Source organism: Molothrus ater, chromosome Z (assembly GCF_012460135.2).
Source record: "Molothrus ater isolate BHLD 08-10-18 breed brown headed cowbird chromosome Z, BPBGC_Mater_1.1, whole genome shotgun sequence".
Classification (NCBI taxonomy): Eukaryota; Metazoa; Chordata; class Aves; order Passeriformes; family Icteridae; genus Molothrus; species Molothrus ater.
The window spans coordinates 52,818,278-52,831,562 of NC_050511.2; the positions used below are offsets into that span (position 1 = coordinate 52,818,278).

A 13,285-nucleotide genomic window follows, 5' to 3' on the forward strand; every position below is an offset into this window, starting at 1 on the left:
ACCAAAGGCTCGCATTCATCACGGATGTGTCGGCTGAGCACAGACTAGATAAGACCCTGCAGGAGATGACCCTTGCACAGCCACATGATGTGGTGGTGACCCTCCTGCGGTGTGCCCCATCATGTGACAGGTATGAGGCCCACTGGCATGAAGGGATCAGGATTCATCAGCTTGAGAGCTCGTAAACATGTAGACACACCGCCCCACATATGGTGGCAGAAAGAGGAAGATTTTCAGGCCCCTCTCATGCCATTGTTTCCCAGTCATGGCATGTCGGCCCGAGACCCTGCTGCCGTGCTCCTTCCCTGTCCTTCAAGGCACCATCACTTGGCTGTGTGCTACTCACAGTAGCAGCGTGGCCTGGTGCTGCTGGAGAGGGGCATAGGGTAGAGGCAGAGCTGCTGACCAGCTGAGGACCCTGCAGCTGGCCAGGCCACAGTGTTGTGGCCAAAACCCCACTGACACAGAGTTCTGGGCTTGCAGAGTTGCTGTGGCCATGTGGAGGGCAATAATCTCCTCACGTAGAACTGCAGAGAAGGTGCTGCCAGAGCTCCTCTGTGTGCTGGAGGACTGGCCACTGCACAGCACATCCACCTCTGATAAGGACAACTCAGATGTCTTTCCTCTGGCTGTGAGTTTCTGGGCTAGGCCCAAGCACATCCTCAAGGGCTGCCTCTCTGGCATCTCTCCATTCTTTGTCCCCCATCCATCACTGCATCCCGTGTCTCATATGGTGTTCTAGAAGTCTGTTCATGGCAGGTGCAGAGGCAGCCAGAGCACATGCTGCTCCCCCTGGCACGGAGCAATACCTGACCTTCATCCTCCCGTGGCTGGACCCTGCCACACAGATGACTCCGTGCTGAGTGTGGTCTGTGACTGTTTTGGTTTTTGCAGGCAACCAGAGCACTGTGGGAGATCATTCACCTGCCCCAGGGCCCAGAGATGTTGATTCTGTATTTTCCCCACCTCTTTGTGGCCCTGCTCTTCCAAGTTTTCTCCAGCACAGAGCAGATGCCAGTGGAAGTCAATGCATTCTGGAAGCGATGTCAGCACAAGCACTTCCTGCCCAAGAACCCCAACAGGTGCTCCATTCTGGTCATCCCATCTCCACAGTGCCCTTGGAGCTGGGGCCAGGATTCCTGGCATGACCTGGGCTTTTCTCTGCACACAGATTTGCATTGATGACCATGAAAGCATTGCTCTGTCACCTTGAGTATGAGGATGTGGTGTCTGAAGTGGAACGTGAGTGTGGCTGGGACACACTCCTCAACACTGACACCCACCACCATACAGTGGGTCTTCTGGCCAGGTGAGAGCCTCATTCTCCTCACTCCAGCTGTTATTTCTCCACAGTGTCTGCATAATCCTGTGATCATGGGTGAGAGGGACTTGTCACTGAGGGATGGTACAGCAGAGGGACGGTACAGCAGAGGGACAATTTTTGAAGGGCTGGGTGCACTGGGGAAGCCACAACCCAAAGTGCCAGCATCTCTTCCCATGAGGAGTGCCAGAGTCTCTGTGGTGATGGCACAGAGCAGGAGCTCTGTCTGCAGGCAGCCTCACTGGGGACAGCCTACTGGGAACAGGGAGGTTGCTTTGAGGGCCACTGACAGCTTGGGGGACAGAACTGCCCTGTGGGCAGAAAGGGTGGTTTTCAGCCTCTTCCTTCCTGAAATGAGCCTGCTGGTGTTTGGCTCCACCCTCCTCCTTGCAAGAAGTAGTGGTGAAAGAAGAGGCCTCTGTGAGTCAGTCCCAGGTGAGGTTTGCCCGCCCTGCTCAGAGTCAACAATGTCTTTTTCCCCCTGCCAGAGCAATGCTCAGGATCTCACAGTCTTTGTGTTACCGGATTGCACGATACCTGTTCAGGCTGCTTCGCAGAGAGGAGGCACGCTGGGAGGTGGCTGCCATGGCCTTCCTTGTTGAGGTGAGCCTGATGGTGAGCACTGCCTTGTGGAGCTGTGTCCCAGCACCCTGCCCTCTTGGAGATGCAGCTGCAGGGGAGTCCAGTCAGTGAAGTAGGGGCTGAGGTGGGCTCTGCTCTGTGCCCTTTGTCCCTTGCTGCTGGGGTGATATGACACTCTCACTGCTGTGTTTCAGGTCCTTCCTTACCTCAAGTTAGACAACTGGGACGGACGCATCCTACAACTCGTCCAAATCTACCTATTCAAGGAGAGCAGAGTGATGCGTCTCTTGGTGCTGAGATGCCTGATAGTACTTTGCAAGAGACCATCTATGGTGAGAAGCAGGCTGCCAAACTGAAGCTGGGCAGGCAGCGTGGGGCTGAGTAACACAGTGGCTTGCACTTGGATGGACTTCAGAAGATAGGCTCCTTATTCCACCTCTCCTGACTCCCTATTTGTCTGACCAAAGCCTTTGGCTTCTGGGTTCTAGGGCATTAGCATGGAATTAAACTCCTGGAGTGCTTTGGGCAATGCAGCCTTTCATGGCATCACATTGCATTGTGTTCCACACAGGCTGAAAGTATGCAAAACCTGAGTGAAGGGCTCACAGAGGTGCTGAAGGATGAAGACAGGGAGGTTGTATGGATGACCCTCTCTGTGCTCAGTGAGCTGCTCCTGAACAGAGATGTGCCAATTGCCAGTTCCCTTGCTCTGCAGCTGGCTAAGGCACTCTGGCCACTCTTTGACAATGTAAGGCTCTGTGCCCACCTCTTTTCCTCTGCCCCCCTCACCTCCACCCCTCCCCCCTATATGCTGCCAGGAAACTGTTCCCTTGTGGATTTTCAGTTCCATGCCCAGGTCAGCTTGGAGCAGGCAGTGCTGAGTTTCTTGCTCTTTTCACTAGGATGACAGCCATGTGCAGCTGCTCTCCATTCACCTCTTTCAAGCAGTGATGGAGTTGGGGGGTGAAGGAGGAGAATGGGCCCTGCAGGACTGCGTGCGCCAGAGCCTGGTCCCACTCTTCTATCACATGTATGATGAAAACCAGTTTGTGGCAGAGGTGAGGACACTGAGCTACTTGTATCCCCTGTGAGTGGGCTCAGCTACCTTCTGCTCTAATGCCGCAAAGACTGAAGCACTCTGGCCTCCTTCTGGCCTTTGGCTGGGCCTATGCCCTGGGATGCTGTGCCATCTCCCAGTCTCTGCTGCTCTGCAGGCCTCCTGGGAAACCCTAATTCAAGCAATGATATTCCTGAAAAAATGGAATCTTATGCGGCTCCTGGAATCAGAAGAGCTGTGGAGGTTTGGCGAGTGCCTGGTAAGAGTGGCCTCAAAGCCCCAGACTGTCTGAACAAGCCCTCTGCCTCAATACCCACTGTGAGGGGCTGGCAGCTGTGGCCCCTGCCTACTGCTGCAGTCATCTCCAACAGCCTGCTCCCCACACACTACTCCCCTCTGGCATGTGGCCCAGCAGGTTCCTCTCCAGACTCCTGTGCTTCCCTGAGCCAGGCTGCCAAGAGAGCCCAAGCCCAGCTGTGCTTTGGCATCAGGACAGCATTGAGGGTCCCTGTGGACTAACCAACTCTATGCTCCCTCCAACCCAACTGTTGGCTGCCCATCAGGAGTGTCCATGCAGGGATGCCAGTCCTGGATGCAGAGGCTGCGCGTTCAAGGGGAAGAGACAATGCCAACCCTTCCCTCTGTCCCCTTGTGCTCTCTTCAGCTGGAAGAGGACAGAGACAGAGCAGATGGGTACCTGCGCCAGTCCGTGATGTACCTGCAGAGCCCACAGAAGTCCATACGAGAGGCAGCCATCAGGCTCACTGGTGAGCCAAAACCCTCAGGGTACCTCGCTGCCCTACTGTAGCTTGGCCCCAACCCCAGCAGCAGGACTCAGCCCAGTGGCTGTGGTACTCTGACTATGCCTTAGGACTCCCTGCCACCCTCTGCCACCCTTGCCCTTGACATTTATACATGGCTCAGCCCTGCCAAGGGGAGAAGGACATGTGGACAGGCTGGCAGCACTGGTGTTGTGGAGCTGTGCCACTAGGGTGATGACAAGCTTGGTGTCCCTAGTACTCAGCAGCTGCCACTTGAGTAGGCAGCAGGAATTGCTTCAGGTCACCTGTGAGGATCAATGGGAGCAGTGGTATATCAGAAGGGACAGGTGTGAATGCATGAAAGATCCTGGGCAGGGCTCTGCTCCGTCTACAAGGGAGTAGTGTGAGAAGAGTAGAGATTTAATGGACACATGAGGTATTCATGGCAACACCTTACTTGGGCTTATCCTCTTACTCCCAGTTGCCTTCTGGGCATGGGAAGATCTGGGATTGGGTGAGGTGGGACAGAATGGGGCTGCCATGACTAGAGAGATTCCTGGGATCCCCAAAGGTCTTGGCTCTGACTTTGTGACCTTGGTGAACGGTGCTGCATCCAGCTGGCAGCCAGTCACCAGTGATGTCCCTCAGGGGTCTGTGCTGGAGCCAGTTCTGTTCAGTATCTTTATCAATGACATGGATGAGGGTATTGAGTAAATTTGCGGATGACACTGAGCTGGGATTGTGTGTTGATATGTTGGAAGGTAGGAGGGCTCTGCAGAGAGACTTGGAATGGTTGAATGGATGGGCAAAGTTCAAATGGATGAAGTTTAATAAATCCAAGTGTTAAGTCCTGCATTTTGGCCACAAAAACCCCCTGTAGCACTACAGGCTGAGGATGGTGTGGCTGGACAATGCCCAGGCAGAAAGGGACCTGGGGGTGCTGGTGACAGCTGGCTGAACATGAGCCAGCAGTGTGCCCTGGGGGCCAAGAAGGCCAAGGGCATCCTGGCCTGTATCAGAAACAGTGCGGCCAGCAGGAACAGGGAGGTCATTCTCCTCTGTACTCAGCACTGGTGAGGCCACACCCTGAGTGCTGTGTCCAGTTCTGGGCCCCTCAGTTTGGGAAGGACATTGAGTCACTTGAGCGTGTCCAGAGGAGAGCAACAAGGCTGGTGAGGGGCTTGGAACACAAGCCCTGTGAGGAACGGCTGAGGGAGCTGGGGTTGTTTAGCCTGGAAAAAAGGAGACTCAGGGGTGACCTTATCACTCTCTACAACTTCTGAAAGGTGGCTGTAGTCAGGTAGAGGTTGGTCTCAGGCAGCAACTACAGAACCAGAGGACACAGTCTCAAGCTGTGTCAAGGGAAATATAGGTTGGATATTAGGAAAAAGTTTTTCACAGAAAGAGTGATAAAGTACTGGAATGGTCTGCCCAGGGAGGTGGTGGAGTCACCATCCCTGGATGTGTTTAAAAAAAGATTGGATATGGCACTCGATGCCATGGTTTAGTTGAGGTGTTAGGGCACAGATTGGACTTGATGATCTTGAAGGTCTCTTCCAACCTAGTCATTCTGTGAATTGTCTCTGTTCCTCTCTGTTCCAGCCCGTCAACGCATGACAAATAACTTTAGCCCCTCTATCTGTAACCTCATAACTCAAACTCGGCACTTTCTAAGAACGGGAGAGAGAAATCCTCACTCCAGTGTTAGGCTGCTGCAAAACCAGCTCCGAGAGGCATGGAGGAAGCGAGCTTCTGTCTTGGAAAATGGCTGGTCTTCTCTCTGGTACAATGTTGGGTCACAAAGCAGGAGGTTCCCCCACTACTGATCCCAAGAACTCTCAGGGCTGTCTGAATAGAAATATTCAGTGGCTTCTGGCCTCTTCCAACCCCCAGGACAGCTTTTCTCTTAGGGAAACTTTTAGGATCACTTTTCTTCACCCCTTTTAAGGAAACTATTAAAATGCAAAATAAAAAGGCACTAGTTCACAATCTCTTTCCTTGGGTTACTGCCAGTCAGAGCCCAGTCTGCAGCTGGCACTGCAGCTGCACACGGAGCTATCTGCATTGACTAGATATCTTAACACTTACCTTAACACACATGTATTCATTAAGCATACCTGCTAATATACTGAGAGGGAAACAAAACCATTTCAATGCATTTTACCATTGCTTTTACATACAGCATTATAACAAGTAACAAAGTTAACAGTATGAAGGCCAACAAGAATGTCATAGGACAAAAATGTTTATTGATATGAAACCACAAAGGATCCTCAAAAGTCAGTTACTGATCAAGAGACTGATCCTTCTCTACTTGTTAACATACTAAGTCAAGCATTCATCACCATCTAACAGGCCTTAACTGGGACATAAGTTCACACAGAAAATATTCTGAGGGACCTACAATGATCATTGAGGCCAACTCTTTAAATAAATGATTCATATGGGGATTGTGTGAGAATACATGAATGTGTATGTGACCTTGGTGTTGTTAGCAAGCTGATTGATTGTATTTGATAAGGACAGTAGAACAGAACAGTATAGCCTTGGAAAAATAAAAATAGGATGTAACTTAATCAAACAGAAGTCCTGGAAGACAAGTAGGATGCCAGCTAAGCTCTGCAAGGCTGACAAAACAGGAGTTATAAAGAATATTGTGCTTACTCAAAAGTGGGGGTCAAGGAGCAGCTACCTAAAAAGGACACCAGATGCTGAAGACCATGGAAAAAGACCCCCAAAGAACCATATAAGGACTTCTGATAAGGGGTGTGAGAATGTAAAATAAAGTAAAACATACACATCAAGTAAGTGGGGATAGCTAACGATTATGTAAATCAGTGGGTATGGTAAAACCTCTGTTTATGCAACACTCAGGGCAATTAATTAGAGAAAGGGTCCTCCAAGTGATCAGCATGCTTCAATAAAGAATGCCTGTTTTCTAATACTCAGAACTCTTTTAGAAAGTTTCTATCTGGAAAATTTTGGTATCATATTTGCTATAAAATGAGCACTGATTTCTTTAAGAAGGCTTCTATTATTCCTCCTGAATAAGTCTTTTTTGTTGGAAAAAAAGGCTTCTGCCCAGCCTTACAGCTGGTTGACTACCACCCAGCCACAGGTGGTATGTCTGCAGGGTCTCTTTGCATTCCCTGAGAATGGAAATCAGTCCATGGTCATTCTCCTAACTGTGAACTCAGTCTGCTGCCTGAAAACTCATGTCAAGTCGGGCAGCCATTTGTGATTCTCTTTTGTGGTGGCATAAATTCCTGGAGCTAAATTCCTGTGGTGGCTATTGCTGGCCATATTTTTTGTACTTGGATAAATATTGCCTGTGTCCCTCGATAGGATTTATCATGACACCATCTAGCCAGAGTGACTAAATATTCTTTGTCAGAATTGATATTCTGCTTTACTTGGAATGTGTATCATTTGTTCACACTGGTGATGTTTTTCTCCATCATTAGGTTCTGCTATTAGATTTTGAATTAAAGGTGTTAAGATGTGATATCTATGTGTCTGTTGTGGTGTTAGAATTCTGGGTTCCTCCTGCTGCTGCCACGGAGTTAATACAAGCTGGTGCTCCTGCTGCAACTGAATTAGTTGCAATTGATCTCTTGTGAGGTCCTAATTTCTGCATTACCTCTCCACTAGCTATTCTTGAAGTTGTCAGTTGTCTCAATCAAAGACTTAGTCAATTGCCCTAACCTAGGAATCTGCGGATGTCAGATGCCACAGCTCTGAGAAAACCTCAAGCCTACTTTTTGTGATCAGACGTGGGAGTTTAATTATGACCCCTCTTTGTTATCTTTTATTGCCCCTTCCCCAAAATACAGTCTAAATACTTAAATTTCCTTTTGACACAGCTGAAACATGGATGGAGATGCAGTCTGTTCCCTTTCTGCTAGGGCAACACAATCTAGTATTACAACCATTCGTTCTTATCACAATTTTCTTAGGAAAAGTTTTTTTCATGAACTGTACAACAAGAGCTGATTCCAGTAATTTTGTATCTTAATTGCAGCCAAGCCACAAGCATTACTCAAAGACCCAGGACCTTATCTACTATGCACAACACCCAACCTAGTGAACGAGGAATGTCCCAGTACACCTTTGAATTCCCCTAGTCTACAGGATTTGCCCACCTCCTAGGTAATATTCCTGACCAACAGCTTTCAAGCACTCCCAAGCCAGAGGACATGGTTATCTATTGATCGCGCTTCTCATGAGAACCGAGCTACGGTTACTCAACAAGATACTCAACGTCATATATACTTTAGGTTATTGCCCTGCAAGCGCATACCTCTCCTATACTTGCTCTTTCAGGACTATAACTTGCCCCATTCCCTCCTCCTTGCTCTTCACAGATACAAGTGGTCGGTTGAATACTCCTCCCTTAGTTCATTACCTTGGCATACCGACCTCCTACACTTGTTTTCTTTTAGCATCTCTTCAATAAGCCCTTCAAGTGCACAGCAGGTGTTATCTTCCTCTTGACATGTCCATCACGTGACCGTCGAGCATATGAATCCCCTAACACCCAGAATGTCATGGTCTGACGGATAAGGTCGTCCCAAACTTAGCACTGATGCACTTTGACCCCATTCATGGAGGGCGCGGTACCTACCTCTACACAACAGATAGTGTAATGCTTGCTGGACATATTAATTATTTTATCATTTACTAGGAATTAACATTTAAATTCCATTTTACGCATCCATTTTTTTTATCTTGACATTTTTATTTTTTTTGTCAAATAACTAAACCATTTATCCCTACATTGTCCAAACCACTTGCCATCAATATACTTTCAATTAATCTTCCTCTGTATTTCCTACTGTCAAAAATGACAACCAGCCACCATCATCACTCCCCAACCACCCCCAAACAAACATAGAATTAACCCCAAAACTGGCCCCTCTCCAAAAACCAAACAAAAATACAAACCATGATGACAAACCATCAACCAACTACCCACTAAATTTTACGTCCTTGTAGCTTATAGAAAGCATGACACGGAAGATGTCAAGATGGCTGCCACACACACCCAAGGACAAAATACTTAATCCTAACCTTACTGTTAGTTTTTGCTAGGTATATACATGCAAGTATCTGTGCTCCAGTGTAGATGCCCTGGACACCTTAATTAGGTAGACAGGAGCGGGTATCAGGCTCACCACAACCGTAGCCCAAAACGCCTTGCAGTTGCCACACCCCCATGGGTACTCAGCAGTAGTTAATATTAAGCAATGAGTGTAAACTTGATTAGCCATAGCAAATCTAGGGTTGGTAAATCCTGTGCCAGCCACCGCGGTCATACAGGAGACCCAAACTAACTTTATAACGACGTAAAGAGTGGTCACATGCTATCCAAGTAGCTAAGATTAAAAAGCAACTAAGCTGTCACAAGCCCAAGATGCCAATAAGGCCTCCCCATCAAAGAAGATCTTAGAACAACGATTAATTGAACTCCACGAAAGCCAGGGCCCAAACTGGGATTAGATAACCTGCCTGGCTCTAAATCTTGAAGCTTACACCCACTAAAGCATCCGCCTGAGAATGATGAGCACCAACGCTTAAAACTCTAAGGACTTGGTGGTGCCCCAAACCCACCTAGAGGAGCCTGTTCTGTAATCGATGATCCACGATATACCTGATCATTCCTTGCCAAAACAGCCTACATAACGCCGTCGCCAGCCCACCTCCCCTGAAAGCCCAACAATGAGTGCAATAGCCCCACCACGCTAAAAAGACAGGTCAAGGTATAGCCTATGGAATAGCAGCAATGGGCTACATTTTCTAAGTTAGAACATAATGGCAAAGGGGTATGAAATAACCCCTGAAAGGCGGATTTAGCAGTAAAGTGGGACAATCAAGAGGGACAGCCCTCTTTAAGCCAGCCCTGGGGCATGTACATACCGCCCAGCACCCTCCTCGCAGCCCCCCCCCCCAATAAACTAATAAGTTATCCAGCCAAAGATGAGGTAAGTCGTAACAAGATAAGGGTACCGGAGGGTGCACTTAGGCTACCAAGATGTAGCTTAAGCCATAGCATTCAGCTTACACCTGAAAAATGTCTGCTAATACCAGATTGTCTTGATGCCAAACTCTAGCCCAATCGACATGACCTGGAATAACAAAGCTATTGCCCCACACCCAACTAAAGCATTTACTAGTCCCAGTATAGGCGATAGAAAAGACACCATTGGCGCGATAGAGACCACGTACTGTAAGTGAAAGATGAAATAATAATGAAAACTAAGCTATAAGCAGCAAAGATCAACCTTGTACCTTTTGCATCAAGGTCTAGCAGTAAGTGCTGAAGTCTCTGCAGATTCAAGGGGCCTAACATACCTCCTAAAGGTAAAAACACTTTCTCATTCAACTTTTTTTTTTTTTAAACAGCAGCTTTTCCTTTTGTTTTTTATCAAAGCGGCAATGCAAAACACCAGGCAACAGAGACAGTTTCTTGCTCAGGCAGTACTCTTGGCATATTATCCTCCTGTAAGAAAATGAAACAGAGTTCTCCAAGTTAATAGATATAACATTATTTTGAATACTAAAAAGATTTCCTGCTCCTGTAACTGCACTGGTAAACCAGGAGACTGAGAATGCCCTTTGTTTATGAATAGCAAATCTTACCAGACAACTGCAACAGTTCTCCATATTCTAGAGGAAGTCTTGAAATATTATTTGCATGTTTACCATCCTCACACTTGAAATAAATGTACGTGTAGAAAAATTTGTGTTTGTAACTACTGTTTTGACATATACGCAGAATTACCACCATATTACAATTACTAGTTGTGCAAGTACAAAAAATAAAGCAGCACTTCAGCATAACTTCTGAAGAACCTCCTCTTGGCATAGTATTTCAAATTTACACCACAACAATCAAATAGTCACAAACATGGTTTGAAGATTAGTGTACCTCTACGTCAGATCTTTTTGGGTCCCCCTCTTTGAAGAGATGGTGTGCACATAGCAATCTAGAATGAGCAACTCCTTCAGTGTGAGTGCTTTCCAGAGATGTGGTCAATTGCCTATTTGTTAGTTGCAAAATAAACTCTTGAAATGTGTTCAAGGAATCACCATACACTAAAGCACTGCCGCTTTCACATGATATAGCACAGGTTTTTAAATAGTTTCCTACTTCATCTTTTAAAATGCTTAAACAACTCTCCTACCTATCTTCTCTTGCTATACCAAGTTTAGTTAATCCCTCAAATCATCCATCAATGTTCACAGAGCAATGCTAGGATATGGGCAGTTCACCTTGGAGACCTGCTGTGGATATGGGTACAGTGTGACATGGACTTCCCCTTCCCCTGGATGGCCACAGGCTGTTGAGAACTCACTGGGCACTGTCAGAACTCTCCCTAGAGCTCCTGATGGCTTCTCTGGGATGGGTTACATCAGCACACTGGGTGCCTTGTGACACCCATCTGTGCCACTCAGGATTTGGGCATCTGAGTTCATCTCCCCACTCCAGTTGGTGAAGAGCAGCAGAGATCACAAACCTGTTCTGAAGAGCTTTTGCCTGTTGTTTAGGACTGACTGATCCCAGTTCAACAGCTGACCTTCAACCTCAACCCCCCTGCAGGCCTTCCGAGGGACCCCTGCCCCTGCATGCCTTACTAGGGACTCCAAACCTCTGGCATGATTTACAGGGGACCACAGCTCCCACATGCCTTAGGAGAGATTTCAATCTCCCCTGCACACCTTACAGGTGACCTCAGTCCCCTGTGCAACTTGGGAGAGACCCTAAAAACCCCTTTAAGTGTACCTTTTCCTTATCAGACCCATGCTCTATGCACTAACCTAATTTCACCAACTATGTACATAATGCTGCAGGAAGGAAAAGTCTGAAATAATTAGAGAAATTTATTAAAAATAATTGGAGAGCCTTGTAGTTTATGTTGAATATACTTGGGGAATTTTAGTGTTTATCTTTTGTATCCTCCCTGCTTCAAAGATCTCAGGTGAACTCAGGTAGTTCCCCATGAACTCCACAGCAGCTGGATGTTTGAATAAGGGAGGCTGTGAAGGTGGTGACCTGGGACCCCATTTGGATTGTCAAACTGTTGAGAAAACTTCCCTGTCTGACGTATAATGACCCATTTGGTTGGGGATGTGATGTTCGCTGTAAATTCTTTGTTCCCTTGAACAAAGACACCAGTCCACATGTCAGGGACTTTGATCCTTTTACTATACAGTCACCTAAAATCCAGCAACTAGCCCTTCCAGTACTTCTATATAACTGCAGAAGTGTTGGCTAACAAGCTCTCAGCTTCTACCATTAACAACCTGCCAGTCCTCACCACTGACTTTGGCACAAACCAAGGAGTAGAATATGTTAGCCGTACTTTGCCAAGACATAACAAGAAAGAAGAGAAATAAAGACGGAAAAGAGAGAAAAGGAGAAGGAAAATCTTGATGACTCCGTAAAACATTCAAAACAAACACGGCTGAGGACTGCAATGTTACCACCTACTCTGAACGTCATTCAATGAAATCGCATGATACCTGACAGGTATCAGCGCCGCTTCTTCAGTCACGGCCACTGTGGCACTATTGCGCAACACCGGCCCCACGACACGCTCCGTAAGGCTCTGCCGGGCACAAACCCCGCCGGCGCTTCCTTCCGTCTGCAGGGCGGCTCCGCCTCCCGCCGCCGCCGCGCCGCTGCGCTCTCCGCCCGCCGCCGCCCGGCGCTGGGCACACGTCACGGCGCCGCGCCCGCCCGGCCCTGCTGCTGCGTCGGGGGCAGCGCCCGCGGTCCCGGAGTGCGGGGGAGCCCCCGCTCTGTGCCGGAGCCATGTCGCGGCCCAGGAATGTCCCGCCGCGGCAGCACGGCGCGGGCACAGCGGGCTCGGGCGCTCCCGCCGCGCCGGGCCGCGGCCGAGGCGGCAAAGGTCTGAAGGATATCCGTGTGGACGAGGAGGTGGAGATCGCGGTGAACCTCGCTCTGGAGCGGTTCCGCTATGGCGAGGACACGGGTGCGTGGGGGAGCCGGGCGGAGCGGGGCGGGCGGGCAGCCGGGCCCGCGGGCTCTCCCGGCAGGAGCATCTCGGGCGGCCGCGCTGCCCCGGGACGGCCGAGTCCTGCTTGGCTGCCCGGGGACAGCGCTGCCACCGGTCCCGCTGTGCACGGGAAGCCTGGTGGGTCTGGCGACTGATAAACTCGCGGCGCCGAGGTCTTACGTCAGAGATTTTGCCTGTTGAGTTTTTGTGCTCGGGTTTTTATTTTTTTAATTCTCTTTCCAGAAATGGAGTTTCCGTCTTCTTTCACTAGAACCGAAAGAGCATTTGTTCACCGACTCTGTCATTCTCTTGGACTGATATCGAAGAGTAAAGGGTAAGTTTCACTCTTATTTTTATGTCTTATTTTCTTTTTCTGGTGCAAATTTATGGGATTTCGTTATCAGTGTTAAAACGATCTTTGTTTTTAACTTGTCCTGCAGTGTCACGGGGAATGGTACTAGAGAAGAGACTTTAATAAGTAAATATAAAAATAATTGTCTCTGTGCTTTGCTTGATGTCTGAATAAAAAAACGCATGACGTACT

At 48.5% G+C, this 13,285-nt stretch overlaps 1 protein-coding gene across 2 annotated transcripts in view; it reads left to right on the plus strand.

Moving 5' to 3' along the window:
- The first annotated feature begins 12,506 nt into the window (after positions 1–12,506).
- Positions 12,507–13,285, plus strand: part of YTHDC2 (YTH N6-methyladenosine RNA binding protein C2) — a 34,848-nt gene continuing 34,069 nt past the window's right edge. For both annotated transcript variants that reach the window (XM_036403030.2, XM_036403031.2), the window contains exons 1-2: positions 12,507–12,717; positions 12,985–13,075. In XM_036403030.2, coding sequence (XP_036258923.1) covers positions 12,537–12,717; positions 12,985–13,075 — 272 coding nt within the window. In that variant the 5' untranslated portion in view covers positions 12,507–12,536. The remainder of the gene's footprint in view (positions 12,718–12,984; positions 13,076–13,285) is intronic.